This window comes from Strix uralensis, chromosome 7 (genome assembly GCF_047716275.1).
Source record: "Strix uralensis isolate ZFMK-TIS-50842 chromosome 7, bStrUra1, whole genome shotgun sequence".
NCBI classification, from domain to species: domain Eukaryota; kingdom Metazoa; phylum Chordata; class Aves; order Strigiformes; family Strigidae; genus Strix; species Strix uralensis.
Window position 1 is genome coordinate 11,911,355 of NC_133978.1, and position 15,330 is coordinate 11,926,684.

At 34.4% G+C, this 15,330-nt stretch overlaps 1 protein-coding gene across 6 annotated transcripts in view; it reads left to right on the forward strand.

Moving 5' to 3' along the window:
- The window catches only part of BMPR1A (bone morphogenetic protein receptor type 1A), an 83,818-nt gene extending 71,411 nt beyond the window's left edge, over positions 1-12,407 (forward strand). For all 6 annotated transcript variants that reach the window (XM_074874445.1, XM_074874440.1, XM_074874444.1 and 3 more), the window contains 8 exons: positions 617-716; positions 1,847-1,946; positions 2,864-3,008; positions 3,759-3,951; positions 4,336-4,633; positions 5,402-5,577; positions 6,342-6,472; positions 7,525-12,407. In XM_074874445.1, coding sequence (XP_074730546.1) covers positions 617-716; positions 1,847-1,946; positions 2,864-3,008; positions 3,759-3,951; positions 4,336-4,633; positions 5,402-5,577; positions 6,342-6,472; positions 7,525-7,650 — 1,269 coding nt within the window. In that variant the 3' untranslated portion in view covers positions 7,651-12,407. The remainder of the gene's footprint in view (positions 1-616; positions 717-1,846; positions 1,947-2,863; positions 3,009-3,758; positions 3,952-4,335; positions 4,634-5,401; positions 5,578-6,341; positions 6,473-7,524) is intronic.
- The last annotated feature ends 2,923 nt before the right edge of the window (positions 12,408-15,330 follow it).

Sequence of the window (15,330 nt, forward strand, 5' to 3'; positions counted from 1 at the left end):
GTGCTGCTTTTTGGAAGCACTCTTGACTTCAGTTACAGCTGTGAATGTTTAGGGTTACTGCAAATCAGACCTGAGGTGTCATGATGACCTCCTAAAATTGTTCTTGTATTTATATCAGTGTCTTTCAGATTAATTTTCATTCCCTGCCATCTCTTATATGGTGTTCTTGAAGATCTTTTTGAAGCAAACAGTGCTGCTATGATGAGTTCAAGAGAAAAATTTCAAAAGGGATTGGGTTTTTTTTTAAGAGCAGTATTTATTTAACATACAATTAACTGCTTTTGACCAAGCTTAAAAATTTTGCAATGTATGAAATAGCAACTTAAGTAGGAGCCATGTTTTTTTGTGCACAAAGTAAAAAAAAAAAAAAAAAAAGTTCCTTGAAAAATAAAAAAAAATGTGAACATGGAACATACGTACCCAAAGAGATTAGATGATACCTGTCTGGCACTGTGAAGTTCTCATACATTAAATGGTGATGTTGAACTGTTTTGGTTTTTTTAAATAAAATAGCTTAAACTTCTGTCTGTGCTGTGTTGCATCCATAGCATCACCTGTCCCTGTCCTAGCTGATCACTTCAAAATCTGAGTGTTTATTCAATTCTCCCTTCAACAGGACTCACCTAAAGCACAATTACGTCGAACAATTGAGTGCTGTCGGACTGATTTCTGCAATCAGGATTTGCAACCAACGTTACCACCACTTGATAGTACAGGTAAACAGCCCCTAGATGTTCATACTGCTGCTAATGAATTCTGTGTGGAATTCTGTCCTTCTATTCAACAGATAAAAATAGGGAGAAAATGTGATTACAGTATTGCACAGATCTGTTTTTTCCTTACTAAGGAATTTTGATATGAAGCTCTGTACTACAGTTGATATTCTATTTCCAGTTTTTCTTTTCTGCACTTCCAAGATAATCTTTTCCTCCATCAATCACTCACGGTATTTTTATTTTCTTCCTCAGTTTGCTGGTATCTTGATCTACATGTGATCTTTTGATCTGTTTTTATTCTCTTTCCACAACCTGTTCTCTTTTCTCTTAAAATGGTTTTCTTAATCTCTGCTATGCTTTTGCCATAATGAATGTATCTTAAAAAAAAGTATTCTGACATTGTTAACTGTTACCTACTGTAAATTCATTCTCTTCTTTCTGTTGTTCCCAGTGAAAAGAGTTTTTATTTTCATGTGTTTATTGATTTTTAGACAAGTCGTACTGGTTTAACTGTTGCTTAATACCTTGCCAGACTCTTACTGCTGTAAATCCTTCATTTCTATTTCTAAGAACAAACTATCAAGAGTCAACCAAAACCAACAACTCCAAAATAATTTTTTTTTCTTGTCATCCACATGAAATTATCTCTGCTTGTCTGGTGTGAATACTTACTTTGATACTAAAACGCTATAAATTTTGTGTAATTTCATATGAATTGGTATGTTATGTGCATGAGCTGTCTTCCTCCTTTCTGACGTTTTACAAGTGACTCCACATAGTGTCACAGAATCACAGAGTGGTGGAGGGTTGGACAGGACCTCTGGAGATCAGGTGGTCGAACCCCCCTGCTCAGGCAGAAGCACCTAGAGCCAGGTACACAGGTCTGTGTCCAGATAGATGGCTTTTGAATATCTCCAAGAAGGGAGACTTCACAACCTCCTTGGGCAACGTGTGCCAGTGCTTGGTCACAGTGAAGAAGTATTTCTCGATGTTCAGACAAAACCTCCTGTTTCAGTTTGTGCACATTCATATACACAGTATATGAAAATATACCTGAATAAACTGTTCACAATAGATGTTTAATTAATAGACTTTGGAAACTTTCCTTTTTTTTTTTTTTTTTTAAATAGATGGACTTTTTGATGGCAGCATTCGTTGGATGGCAGTGTTGATTTCTATGGCAGTCTGCATAATTGTCATGATCATCTTATTTAGCTGCTTTTGTTACAAGTAAGGAAAGCAATTTCTTTATTGTCAACACTTTTAATTTCCCAAATGAATGTAAACAGAACAGTTACTTTGTAAAAGTACTCAATTGTGTGTATTTCTGACAGGAATAGATTGGAAGGGACACCATTGTAATTTAATTTCACATTTCTGTGGATAGCAGTTTGCATTGCTAGGTAAAATGAAATGTTGACAGCATAGAATTTAAGTGAATTTGATCCTTTTCTCTGTCTACAAAGTGTTTACAATTTTCTGAGCTACATATAACTTTGATGCTATAGCATCCAGTAAACAAGAATATTGTAATGCTTTCTATGTTTTTGGATCTTCAATCACTTTTGGTCATTAAGTTCCATCTACTTCTGAGATTTACCTTTGTAAGGTGCTTTTGCACACCTAAAGTGACAAGGATGTGTTTTATAACTTTTCCCTTTTCTGCTGTGTTTCAAAGCTATATAATTGACCATCTGAGCTACGGCAATTCATGCAGGTGCAGTTTAAGAGAGTATGCCTGCTTCTGCCGGCTCCAGTCCTGTGCTGGAGGTGATCATTGTTCTAGCAGTTTCAGCAGAAATGTGCATGTGTCAGCCTTATCTGCCATGGTTCAAGGTTCAGTCTGTTAGTTTAAACCAAAACCAGCAGTGTTATGCTAGTAACACTGGCTGTGAGCTGAGTATTAAAAATGCTGCTTTTCTGCCTGACTCATAATAAACTGACGTGCCTCTACATGCATTACAACAACTTCTTAATATTAAAAAACTATCTCAGTTATGTTTCTGAAAAAAAATGGTACAGTTAAATCTGATTATTTTTTTCTTTTAAGAGACCTTGTACACTTAAATACCTTTTTTTCTAGCTCAATTTACTACATATTTTGAAGAGTGTTTTGGACTTCAGGTTAACTTCTGTTACTTTTGCAGGCATTACTGTAAATCGATGGCAAAGAGGCACTGTTATAATCGTGACCTGGAACAAGATGAAGCATTTATTCCAGCTGGGGAGTCCTTAAAAGACCTTATTGACCAGTCACAGAGTTCTGGGAGTGGATCAGGACTACCGTTGTTGGTAAATCATAAATTAAGATTTTTCTTCACTGAACTTCTCTCCATCAGATACAAAGTTTAATTTGTACCTAATGCCTAGAACAAAGCACTTCATCCATCCAGGATGTTAATTATTTTGTATGCAATTACTGTGAAGGATGCAATACCAACTAAACATGTACAAAGCCCATATTCACATAGTTAACTAAAATGAAGTGCAAAATTAGATTATGTTAGGAAGTCTGTTAGCATCAGCAAAATTTAAAGAAAAATTAGAGCCTACAGACATTAAGATAAAAATTCAATGTATGGATAATACAAGTATCAAATTGAGCAAACTCAAAGATATTTTTTTTATTAGTGTCCGCTGTCTGATAAAATAGATTTGCTTTTATTGGCTGATAGTTTTTCATAATTTTTGATTTAACATCCTGTATGATACTTGCATAAAAATGAGCCAGTGAGACAGATGACTGTAATTCTATATAAAATAGAAACAAATATAATGGAAGATAACACATCTGAATTAAATAAGAAGTTGAGCAGATTTAATCTTTTTGGGTTTGTTATGCAATTCTTCCTTGGAGGAAGCAATAATGAGTTTGAAATGGGAATAGTGAAAAATAATATAGAACAAATTTTATAGTGGGATCAAAATTCATAGCAATCCAAGCTTGAGAAGCAGCTTGTCCAGGTACTTTTGGTTAATCACTGGGTTTCCTTCTTTCACCTCCCCCTCATTTTTTTTAATTTTTTTTTTTTTCTTCCCTAGGTTCAGCGTACTATTGCCAAACAAATTCAGATGGTGAGGCAAGTTGGAAAAGGACGATATGGTGAAGTGTGGATGGGCAAATGGAGGGGTGAAAAAGTCGCAGTGAAAGTGTTTTTCACCACAGAAGAAGCCAGTTGGTTCCGAGAAACAGAGATTTACCAAACTGTTTTAATGCGCCATGAAAACATCCTTGGTAAGGAAGCAGTACATCGTTGGCTACTGGAGGGCTTGTGTGAGGGTGAAGGAGGAGGAGTTCTTAGTGGGTCGCTTGAAGGATATAGCGGCTTCTATGGAATAACAAGATGAGTGTCCCTTAACATATGCTATAAAATATTATTGGAAGGGTAGAATCTTGCTGCTCTTGGTTGGAAACGTGTCTGCAGTCTCTTTGCTGGAAGACTGAAATGGTAACCTCATGTATAGTTGAAATCTGAGATTTTACATTATTAGTTTTCATAAGAGGAACAGATATCTTTAGGTACAGTCCAAGACAATATAGCTTTAGGAATTCTTACTAAATCTGTTGCATAAAAAATTATGTACAAATAAATTGTAACTTTGTTTACATATTTCATAGGTTTCATAGCTGCAGATATTAAAGGCACTGGCTCCTGGACACAGCTTTACTTGATTACAGATTATCATGAAAATGGATCATTATATGATTTTCTGAAATGCACTACACTAGACAACAGGGCTCTCCTCAAACTGGCGTATTCTGCTGCATGTGGTCTGTGCCATCTACACACAGAAATTTATGGGACACAAGGCAAGCCTGCTATTGCGCACAGGGATCTGAAGAGTAAAAACATCTTGATAAAGAAAAATGGAACCTGCTGCATTGCTGACTTGGGTCTCGCAGTCAAGTTTAACAGGTAGATGAACAAATCCTCTGTAGCAGAAAAACTTGTATATATATTTTTTTAATACACCGGATATTCGATTTAAAAGGAGGATGGAATCATTTGATTACGTGCTTTCAGTTTTGAGAGTAAAATACTGTTCTTCCTTTGAATGCTGCTAAGCATTGAGATGAAAATAGGTTGTTAAGAGAACAATTAGAAGACTTTTCTTGTGGAAAATAAAAGTAGATCTGTAGAGGAAAGGAAGAGGAGACTAATTCATTCGTTATTCAAAACTTGCCTTTCATAGTAATTGCTATCATGTAGTTTCATTATAAATTATCTCATATAACATTTGAACAGTGTAAAGGAAGTTGAAACTTAATGGAAGAAGTAATACTCTAATAGTATTATTGAATACTTTTTTTTAAGTTAAATGGAACCAGAGAATTGTCTTTTGCTACAGTAGAGCCTGAAAGAAAGCATAAGCCTTTGCAAATAATTTTCAGAGCTGTTACCAAATGTACTCATCTTCATAGCGGTTTTTAATTCAGTTTTTTCATATGTCTTTTAATGTCTTGCAAAAGCAGCAGTAAACTGTCAACTTCCATACTCACTATCATTTTTCTAGATAATCTTTTTCAGGGAGGTACAATGTAGTGTAAGTGTAATATTGAGAGGAAAAGAAAGAATTTAATTTGTAAATGGGAGCTTTGCAGTGTAGTGACTGCATCATACAGAATTTCATACCATGTCTTGTAATAGTCCATAGTTCACTAATTTCCTAATATTTTCATATAGTGACACAAACGAAGTTGATGTTCCCTTGAATACTAGAGTTGGAACAAAACGTTACATGGCTCCAGAGGTCCTAGATGAAAGCCTGAATAAAAACCATTTCCAACCATACATCATGGCTGACATCTACAGTTTTGGGCTGATCATTTGGGAAATGGCTCGGCGCTGCGTCACAGGAGGTAAACTTCTAAAATATTCTGTATAAAATCTACCAGGCTCACTTTAACTATACTTCTCCAGGAAACGATATAACAAGCCTGCTATATCAACAGGCTTGCGTTCTTTAAAAGCAGTCTGTCTTTAAAAGTCTGTCCAGAGTGCAGCTTGAAAATCACTGAACTAAACCTTTTTGATTGTTGCAGTTAAGCATCTTGGGCTTTTTTTTTTCCTTTCTCAAAAAGCAGAGTGCCTGGTCTGGGAGAAATAGTGGGATGCAGATGTATTTCACCCTTCTGCAGTTAATAAAACTTTTAAAATGTAATTGATAAGATATTATTCTTTTGTTACATTTTCTTGCATTTCTGGTTTCATTCAGTTTTCTCTTTACACATGTTTTTGTGACTCAACCTTCCTTTTCTTTCACTCTTCTTTTGTGACCTTATAGATCTTTACTTGTATTCTCCCATCTTATGGTTTCTCCCAGTTTCTTTGTAGCATGTAGTGGATTAGAAGATGTCAAATTCTACATTGGGTATCAGTGAAAGGGACTGCAAGGAATTATTGTAACTATTAAATTTAATATTCATAATATTGGAGCTTTTCTGGTAAATGTCTTATTGTTATAGTGAAATTTTTGAATGTTTATCACAGTGTAACAGTGTGGTGGGTTTGCCTTGGCACAAAATTGAGTTAATTTTTGCTCCTGGCTAAGGAAATCTGAGAGTAGATATATAGGGTTTTTTTATTTTTTTAATGGTTCTTGATCTTTCACAATTATCTCCAGGTATTGTTGAAGAGTATCAGTTGCCATATTATGACATGGTGCCAAATGATCCATCCTATGAGGACATGAGAGAAGTGGTGTGTGTCAAACGCCTACGCCCAGTAGTATCAAATAGATGGAATAGTGATGAAGTGAGTATGCTGAAAGGAAAAATCAGTTCAGTTTGTTCATTAATACGAAAGGGTATTTTTAGTTTAATAAATATTAAAACACTGTAGAACAGGACTGCATTCAGACATTCTGATATTTTTAAAACCTCACAGCAACAGTATGAGGAAGATATGTTTGAAAACAACTCCAAATACCTTAATTTTTTATATATCTTTTCAGTGATCTGAGGGGAAGATACTCTTAAGCAGCATCCAAGTGTATGAATACTGCTGTAACTGAGATCTTCTTTTTAGACAGTGGACAATTTTCAGAGTTTTGATTAGAACTAAATGAGTTTTTAATTGGTTTTATTAGTCTTAATGTATATAGCATATTGGTTTGTGGCATAAAGTATTTCATGGAATATGAAGCGATTTCTTTGTGTTTGTAGATTTCATCTTTTTTTTTCCTTTTATTGGTATATTCCAGGGCAAGCCATGATGTAACTAAAATACTAAATTTAAATGTGTTTTTAAAGGGCCACAGCTTGAACACAGTAAATAAGATGTAACTATTTCACGTAGCAAGCTAGATATGCCATATCCTTTTTTCCCCAAATCCTTGATTTCTTTTAGGAATTCCCAGTTTTTTCCATATTATTTTCTGACTGCGGAAAGAACTTTTGTCACATCTTCGTTTTCAATGAAGGAGTTCTCTACATTTTTTTCTGCCATACATATGGAGATTTTCCTGCTTATTGCTACCATTTTTGTACTGCTGTTCTTGAGTTGTAATGATAAGTTCTGGTAATGCACCTTTGTAAAACTAAAGAAACATTTCAGTTAGTTCCAGCTACTGTAATACTAGGCAGTGAAGGGACGGAAAAAGGAGGATTGGGATGTGGTTGTTGGTTTGGGGGATTTTGTTAGTTGATCTGTTTATAATAGTTCTCTATCAGCAATTTTGCAGAAAATGTGGAAGTTGCACATTTGGACTATAATTGTTCTATAATTTGGGCTTGACCGAACCAAAATTATACACCTCAGGTCTGTCAGTTGTTACAATATTGTTTCTTTGTTTTTTATTTTCGCAGTGTTTAAGAGCAATATTGAAATTAATGTCTGAATGCTGGGCTCATAATCCTGCTTCAAGGCTCACTGCCTTGAGGATCAAGAAGACACTTGCCAAGATGGTGGAATCACAAGATGTAAAGATTTGACATAGTAAATTGACATTGGAGAGCAAAGCTGGACTCCTAGATCTTTTCACTCAAACATGGGTGAGACCTATGTGGAAAGAGGAAATAACTGAGATTCAGTATATTTTCTCAGCACACTTCTACAGGCTGCTAATCAAATCTTTCAGTACTTCATAGACTGTGATACTGAGAGCCTCTATACACTACATGCTACGTATATGGACAGCCTTGATAAAATACACGTTTTGGTTTTGTTTGAGCTGCATTGAGACTTCAGTCATACTTAGTGAGTCTCCAGTAAAACTCTGGGTACTGAATTGAATGTTCAGATTACAGTGCTTTCTGTGAAAGCCTAACAAGCTATATGGATTCAACAGAGATGGAGAATATAAGCTTTTTTTTTGCCTTCTACCTGATAAAACCTAGTCAATCCATACCAAGTTTTTGTGAAACAGCCTGTAGGTTATGAATCTGTTTGTGATACTACTCAGTTTAACAATTCCTTATGCCTTGATGTGTGTGCCAGGATTATTTTGCTGTCATTTGGAATAGTTAAGAAACCATTTAAATGAACAAAGTTTTATGGTCAGGGCTCCATGCATTTTGTGGCTCCACAATCAGAGTTTTGCTACAGAATTTACTCCTTGCCATTAAGTTATCCTCCAAAATCTCGGTTTTAAGTTTATTTCTATTCTTGTTTTGGTCACAAGGAGAATTGCAAGAATGTGAACCATTAATAAATTAAGGAATGCCCACCTAAGTCTGTAAAGAGCTTGAAACAATCTCTCTTAGAGGTATAGGCTGCCTCGGTCATCTCATTTACAGTCTGGTGGGCTCCATAATTGCGTGACTATGAAATCTGGCATATTTTTCACAATGCCACATGCAACCAGCAGTTTTGTTGTAGAATAATTTGCATCTTAACAGAAAGACCATTCAGGATGTGTTTTGCCTTTCTACTTTATTGAGACTCACTACTAGGTGCCTGTCATGTTCTGAATTTTCTTCCATACAGGAGGGAATCAGTCAGCTGTAGGAGCATGCTTTTTCATCATCTGACAAAACTAGGCAGAAGTTAAGTTTTGCAAGACTTGAGAACAAGTCTAATTTACAGACACAAAAGAGGGAAGGCAGGAAGCACAGGCCAAGCACTCAGAAGATTAGAGAATATAGTAAAAGTCAAGACCAGAAGAACTGAATATATGAACTGTTGAAGGTAAGATCCACAATGTGCAGAAGATTTTGAACTGGGTTGCCCTGATGTAAATGCAGGAGGCTGTATCTCTGGGCCACTTAACGGACAGTTACAAAATTCAACATTTGAGACAAGGTAAATCAGTAGGTGTGTTAAGTTCTAGTTAAGCACATTTGTGAGGAATGGCATTGAAAGATAATTCATGAAGATAAAGTTAACATAATTGCAAAATTTGGTCTTATTGTGCCAACTATTTGGCATGCACAGGAAACTGTAGTTCCCTTCTTTTCTTCACTGATCCAGACAAGTTGGTTAAAAGCCAGAACCCCTCCGTGAGGTTACTGTAAGGCAGAATTATTGATTTATAACTCCTTTGGCACTTCTACTTTGAAGTTAGAAAATAGTACCGTAACTCAAGTTGAAGCTTCAAATGCGTGAATTATCTGAAGAATGAACACACAGTATTGGAACCATTGAATCTATTTGATAATTTAAGTGCCTATAACTTTGTACTGTAAATCTTGTTCTAGATAACTTTAAAAAGGGAAGTTATTTATACCGTGTGTTTTGTGCTTTAGTAAAAAAAACCCGAACACCTAGTTCTAGGTATATGTGTACAATTAGATACATGCACACACACTTATGCCATAGTTGAGATTTGAAGAAAAAAAATAGGAATAATATTAAAATTGATGAAAAAATGTTAAAACTTCAGATTGATTTATGCCAGATTATTTGTTGTCTTAAAATATGTACATGGAGATTGTTTTGATATGTGTTTAAATTGCCCTTGAAAATACAACTGATAGAAAACAATGTAATGCAGAACTAATGTGATTTGTGAACAATAACCACCTTCTAACATGTTATTTTTTTGTTCTAATTCTGTAGTTCACATAATGTAAATGGTCAGACAAAAGATTGCAGTATTTTTATTTTCTATTGTGATGTACAGACTTTATTTAACAGTTCTACATATTTTATAGAAAACTAGCTCTTTCGAGGGACATTTCTTTTTTTAAAAAAATAAAGTCATTACTTTTGTTCAGTAATGCCTTTAAGTATTAATATGTATTCTGGCTGAGAAGTTCATAGGTGTGTCAACTATGGTTTTAACTTATTTGAAAACATCAAGAGATATATGATATTGTGCCACAATCCTCATGATAAAGGGCTTTTTAAAAAAAATTTTTCTCCGTCCATTGCCAAGAAATATATGATGAGTTTGAAATGGTTAATCATATCTTTGCGCATAATTTTTGCACAAGTAGTTGGAAAATATTTGGCATGAGCCAAAAAAAAGTAAAGGGATAAGTTTTGGTTTTTTCCTGCTCTAGGATTTTTATCAATAAGAAGGAAAAATGTGTATGTAGGTAACCTGCTAGCTTACACTTTCAGAGCATGGAGGTCTATTTAAATTAACCCATAACTATTAGAATTTTTTTTATTTCTTTTAGAAGTTGCCAGAGCATTATTAGCTATAAACTGGTTTTGTGAATTTTTGAATTCCTTTTTCCCAAGTCTTGAGGAAGCCACTGTTGGAAGTGTAAGTTTTGATAATTTGTAATTATTCACTTATTTTCTTCTCCATTGTTTAGGCATTTGCAAGGCAATAGGATGGTGATCTTTGGTAGACATCTTAAGACCTAAATCGATTTACACATTTACTTTAACACAGAAGAATTTAGTTGACTGCTGCAAAGATGATCTTTGAGAGGAAAAAAAATCTTTTTGCCTTAAGCTTAACCTTAATTTTTCAGCACTTCGCTTACTAGGTTTATACTCAAACATATCATCCATATGCAGTTATTGTCCTGAACAGGAGCTGCTAGGTCTTCAGCATTCCTTGATTGCCTGGTATTTCAAAAAAATTTTATCTCTGAAGGATCTGGTTGCATAAAGCACATGAGCACATATCTCCATTCCATGCAAGGTCATTAACTGTTTGGAGCCTATGTCTATACTGGTATTTTAACAATCATTTGGAAAAAAAACCCAAACTCCACTCAAAGCTAGCCCATTGATTTTTACATAATTAAGCATACTTAGTGCAGACTCTAAAGCTAAGTTGTTGCTTTATGCAATACTGTAGAGTTCAGAAGCCTTTAAGATCAGGGAGGGTAATAGCATTCTTCTGTTGGAGTGTGATTAATCTCATTTTGTTGGCCAAAATTTTAAGTATTTGTCATCCAAAAAAAAAATATTCTCCAAAATGGGCAAATGTAATTTTTTTTTAAATATAAAAGTCAAAAGTGTCGAAAATATCTTGGGGGGTATCAAGACTGTGCCTTGGAAGTTCTTAAACACTCACATGTAGAGGGTTTGATTGTTTTTTTATTTTATTTTATTTAACCTGCTCCATGTGATTTCAGTTAGGTGAAAAATAATTTGAGTCACTTCTATAATTCTTACTGTTACAGCAATGGAAATTAAAGTTTTGTGTTCCTGGTTAATTTGTAAATTCCACAAGAAACATGGTATTCCTACAGAAAAATGGAGGCTTACATTTTGAGTTTATTCCAAGTTTTACTTAATATGTAATTTTTCCTGAGTTTTACTCAAGAAGCTGACAGTTTTCCCAATATCCATCACTTTTTCCCAATTATTTTCTTAATTGGTCTATTTTGAGGTATCAAATAAAATATAAAATTAATATTTTAAGTTACCTCCATAGTAGTCTAGTATCAAATTTTAGATCTTGATCTAAATGACCATTTGAATGTGTTTATAAAATGAATCATCTGAATACATTTAATCTACTCTGTCTTCACAGACTGTATTTGAATGGTCTAAAATGTTTGAAAAGCAAAGATACTAAGTTTAAAGGCATTCTTTTGCTATTGCAGATATTTTTAAAGGGAAGTTAAACACACTCATCTTCTGTCAAATATTAAAATGGTTTAGCACTTCCTCATTCTTCTGACAGTGCCCCTGAAGTCCAAAGTCTTCATTCTGTGCCCACAATCTTTATTCCAAACAGGGGTGATGTCTGAAAATGACTGGCAATGTTGCATGATACAGTGCTTTATGGAATCATGGTGTATTAGCCTTGTTTGGTATAGCAGAAGTGGAGTGCACATTACTTCTAATTTTTGAACAAATCTTATGTAATTGTTGCTTTGTAATATTTTACCGTTGAATGCAATTATAGAAGCCCACATCATGTAGTGACATTTGTGCTCTGACATGCCATGCCCAAAATGAAATGTACTATATTGTATACAAGAAGAATAAATAACATTGTAGTTAACCTAGAGAAGATGTAAATAAAATATGAATGAAGAGTGGAACAAGACAAATGGTCACACTATTGTGTGTGTTATATGCCAGAAGTGTAGAATACTCCTTTAAAAATGTAACACACTGATGTATTTTGTACAGCATCTGCTTTAGAAGGTGCCTTATTGAGTTTACCATGAATTGCTTGTTCTGTACACAGATTATGTCCAATGTATCATTTTTAAGTAAATAACCTTATTTTAGTATACATTAGTAATGTGTTTTGTTACTATAAGATTTTGCCTTAAAAATGTAATGACTTGGAAATCATAATACTGTAACTAAATAATTCCCTACTTTTTAATACCTCGTTTATGTTTTTTTTTCCCCACAGTCTTTGAATAAGTTATTAATGATCATTTTATTGTTCAGTGGTGTTCAGAATTATTTGGTGCTCTATGAATTCAGGCTCTGTATTTCTTGGACTAAATTTGGGCACAACAGTAAAACCCATGTTTCCTCCTCCTGATTTTTATCCCTGTCTTATAGCAAAGCCAGAAGCAAGTCAAAACTGAATAATTCTTTTATTTGAACATATGCAAGTTCACTGCATGTTGGTTTTATCCATATAAATTTGCCTCAAGCTCATCAAGTAAAAAGAGAAAAAATAAAGGGATGGGGGTTCTGTAATTGTTTTTTGTTCCTCTGTGTACAACATTATTTTTGTGTAGTGATACCCAAATTAAGAGATTTGAACTAATATACTTCTGTGCTGTTGGTTACAAAATTATGCAGGTGCTTCTGCATAGCCTGCTAAATTCACTCTGGTTTTTACGATTCAAGCAAATGAAGATCAAGAAAAGGGATATCTCATCTGTGAGTACACAATTCTATAAAACCTCAGAATTTATTTTCTCATTTCAGAAATGTATTGGCTACTAGTCTCCATAGAGTTCACTTTTAGTTTATAAGCAGGAAGAAGTATGATTAATTTCTATTCTCTTTTTGCCTTTGATCAGGAATATTTTTAGCTTTAAAGATTGTTTTTTACAGTAGCTGGAAATTGTTATCTGAACATCATACACTGTTATCAGTATGTTATAAAGATAATTATAACACTTTTTTTTTTTTCCTTGTAAAGTCAAGTTTTGAATTCTTGCAATAGAGTTCTGGAAAGTACAGTGGAAGACTAGACTGTATGTAGTTTCAAACCTTTTTTCCTTAATACATAAAACCAGGAAATTATACTGCACAAAGATTTGGTCTCCTTACGATTACTATCTTGACAAAGTAAACTTTCTCTAATGGTTGTGGCTATTGTGTAGTTTGTGGAATATCTTCACTAATTGCACTGATCATGATTGGTTTGACAGCTGGGATTTTGATATTAGCATTACAGGAGGACATAATGAAAATACTGTGGGTAACTTTTTGCACCAGTCTTTGTTTTGGCAAGCACTTTTTTTCCCATAATGTTGCTTCTTGAAATGACCACAGGATGGTGCTATATCCTAAAGATAGAAAGATCCTGTTGTAAAAATTGAGTGGTTTTGCTAATTGAAAATAAGTTCTATTGCCTGCTAATAATAAATATCAAAATGTTATCATTTATGTATGATTATTTTCTATCTCTATATAAAAATGTGTTACTGATGAACTTGCATCAGTACGTAAGAACTGAAACAGCTGTATCCAGTGACATGTCTAAAAATCCCACGTGTATATTTTGTGCGTAAGCCAAAAAGCATACTGAGTAGTTGGCGAATTCAATAACAAGCTTTTAAATAAATTGCAGAAGTATCACTAATTTCATAAAGGACCAGATTTAATTCCATTAGGTTCATTAATCCCTTCTGCAGCTTGATCTTCACCTCTCCCCAAAATACCACTTCAGTCTTTCTCACTGATGTTGATGTAGTAAGTCAGTACCAGCTGTGAATCTGAGTCATGAGAGGACCACTACTGTGGGTTGACCACCTCATGAATCTGGTTCATAAGGGGTGACCACCATGGACTTCAGAGACTGGCTTGATGTGGCTATATCTGAAATGAGTTCAGATGAATCTGACGGCAGAATTCAGGCATTGATGGATCTATAGAAAGTAAAGTTGTCTATATACAATGAGTACTTGCATTTTAAGTAAGGAGATCATCTTAGTAATGGAAAAGAAAAAAAAAACATTGGAGACTTTAAAAATGTAAAGTACTGTAAGATACTGACATTCGTAAATCAGTAAAAGTTTCAGTAACAAAGTAATTACGTTAAGTCATTAAGATGCACAGCTTTTTTTATCTTTTGATAAAGCTTAGTGGTTCATCTGGAAATCCAGAAACCTGAACTATTAGTAATGTTTTCTGGCAGATTTTTGGGAAGTACTAAGAGAAGTTAGAAGCTTTTTTTTTTAAATATGAGGCTCAGATTGACGATATATATATTTCTGTATCTTGGAGTGAGCATACATGGTTCTATGCCTGTTGATGCTTGGCTGAAACTGCCATCAGGCGTGCTAGTCGGTCTGCTATGAGATAAACTGAAGCAACTTGTCTACTCTTACAGACAGTTCTTTTCCTAATGCCTATGGTCAGCTTCAGTTTATTTTTCATGTTTGAAAATACCCTATTCTTAATTCACTGAGCCACCCAAAAGCTATGTTTTAAAATGTCAATTAATCATCCTGTCCTATTGCCATTTCTGTGGCAAATTTTTCTTTCCTCTAGGTCCTAATCTGGAGTGTGCTGTCTTTTCATTAAAATGGTTTCCTCTAGTCTGTTGCCTAAAAATGCAGGTCATGGTGGTGTGGCTGTGTTAATCTTCACAAAAAAAACCCAGACAAACCCTCCAAAAAGCTGGAAACAACAAAACAAGTGTGAGGGTGTAAAGAAATTTATACCAGTAGTCAAATAGTTTGCTTGTATTTGAGAGATGGTTTAGATGGAAGTTATTAAAAAGCTGCTGTATTCATTATAAAAAAACCACAACCATAACCTGGTAGCTTAATCATCTTTCTCTTGTTGCTTGAGAAGGAAGTCAGACTTCCTGGGTTATGCAACCAATAGAATGTTTTAACCCATTATCTTTCATTAATTTTTTGCTTCATAGTCTAAAAATGAGATTCTTGCAGTCAGGTGTGTCTTGGTGCATGCAGGTGGCTAACTTAAGCACGTATTTGAAGAATACAAATATGAAAACACATTTATATTAACACTGTGTTCACTCTGGAGTCGACGATCTCTGAATTTGCCTGGCTGCTCATTCAACAAAAGTAAACTCTGGTAAGCACAGGGAT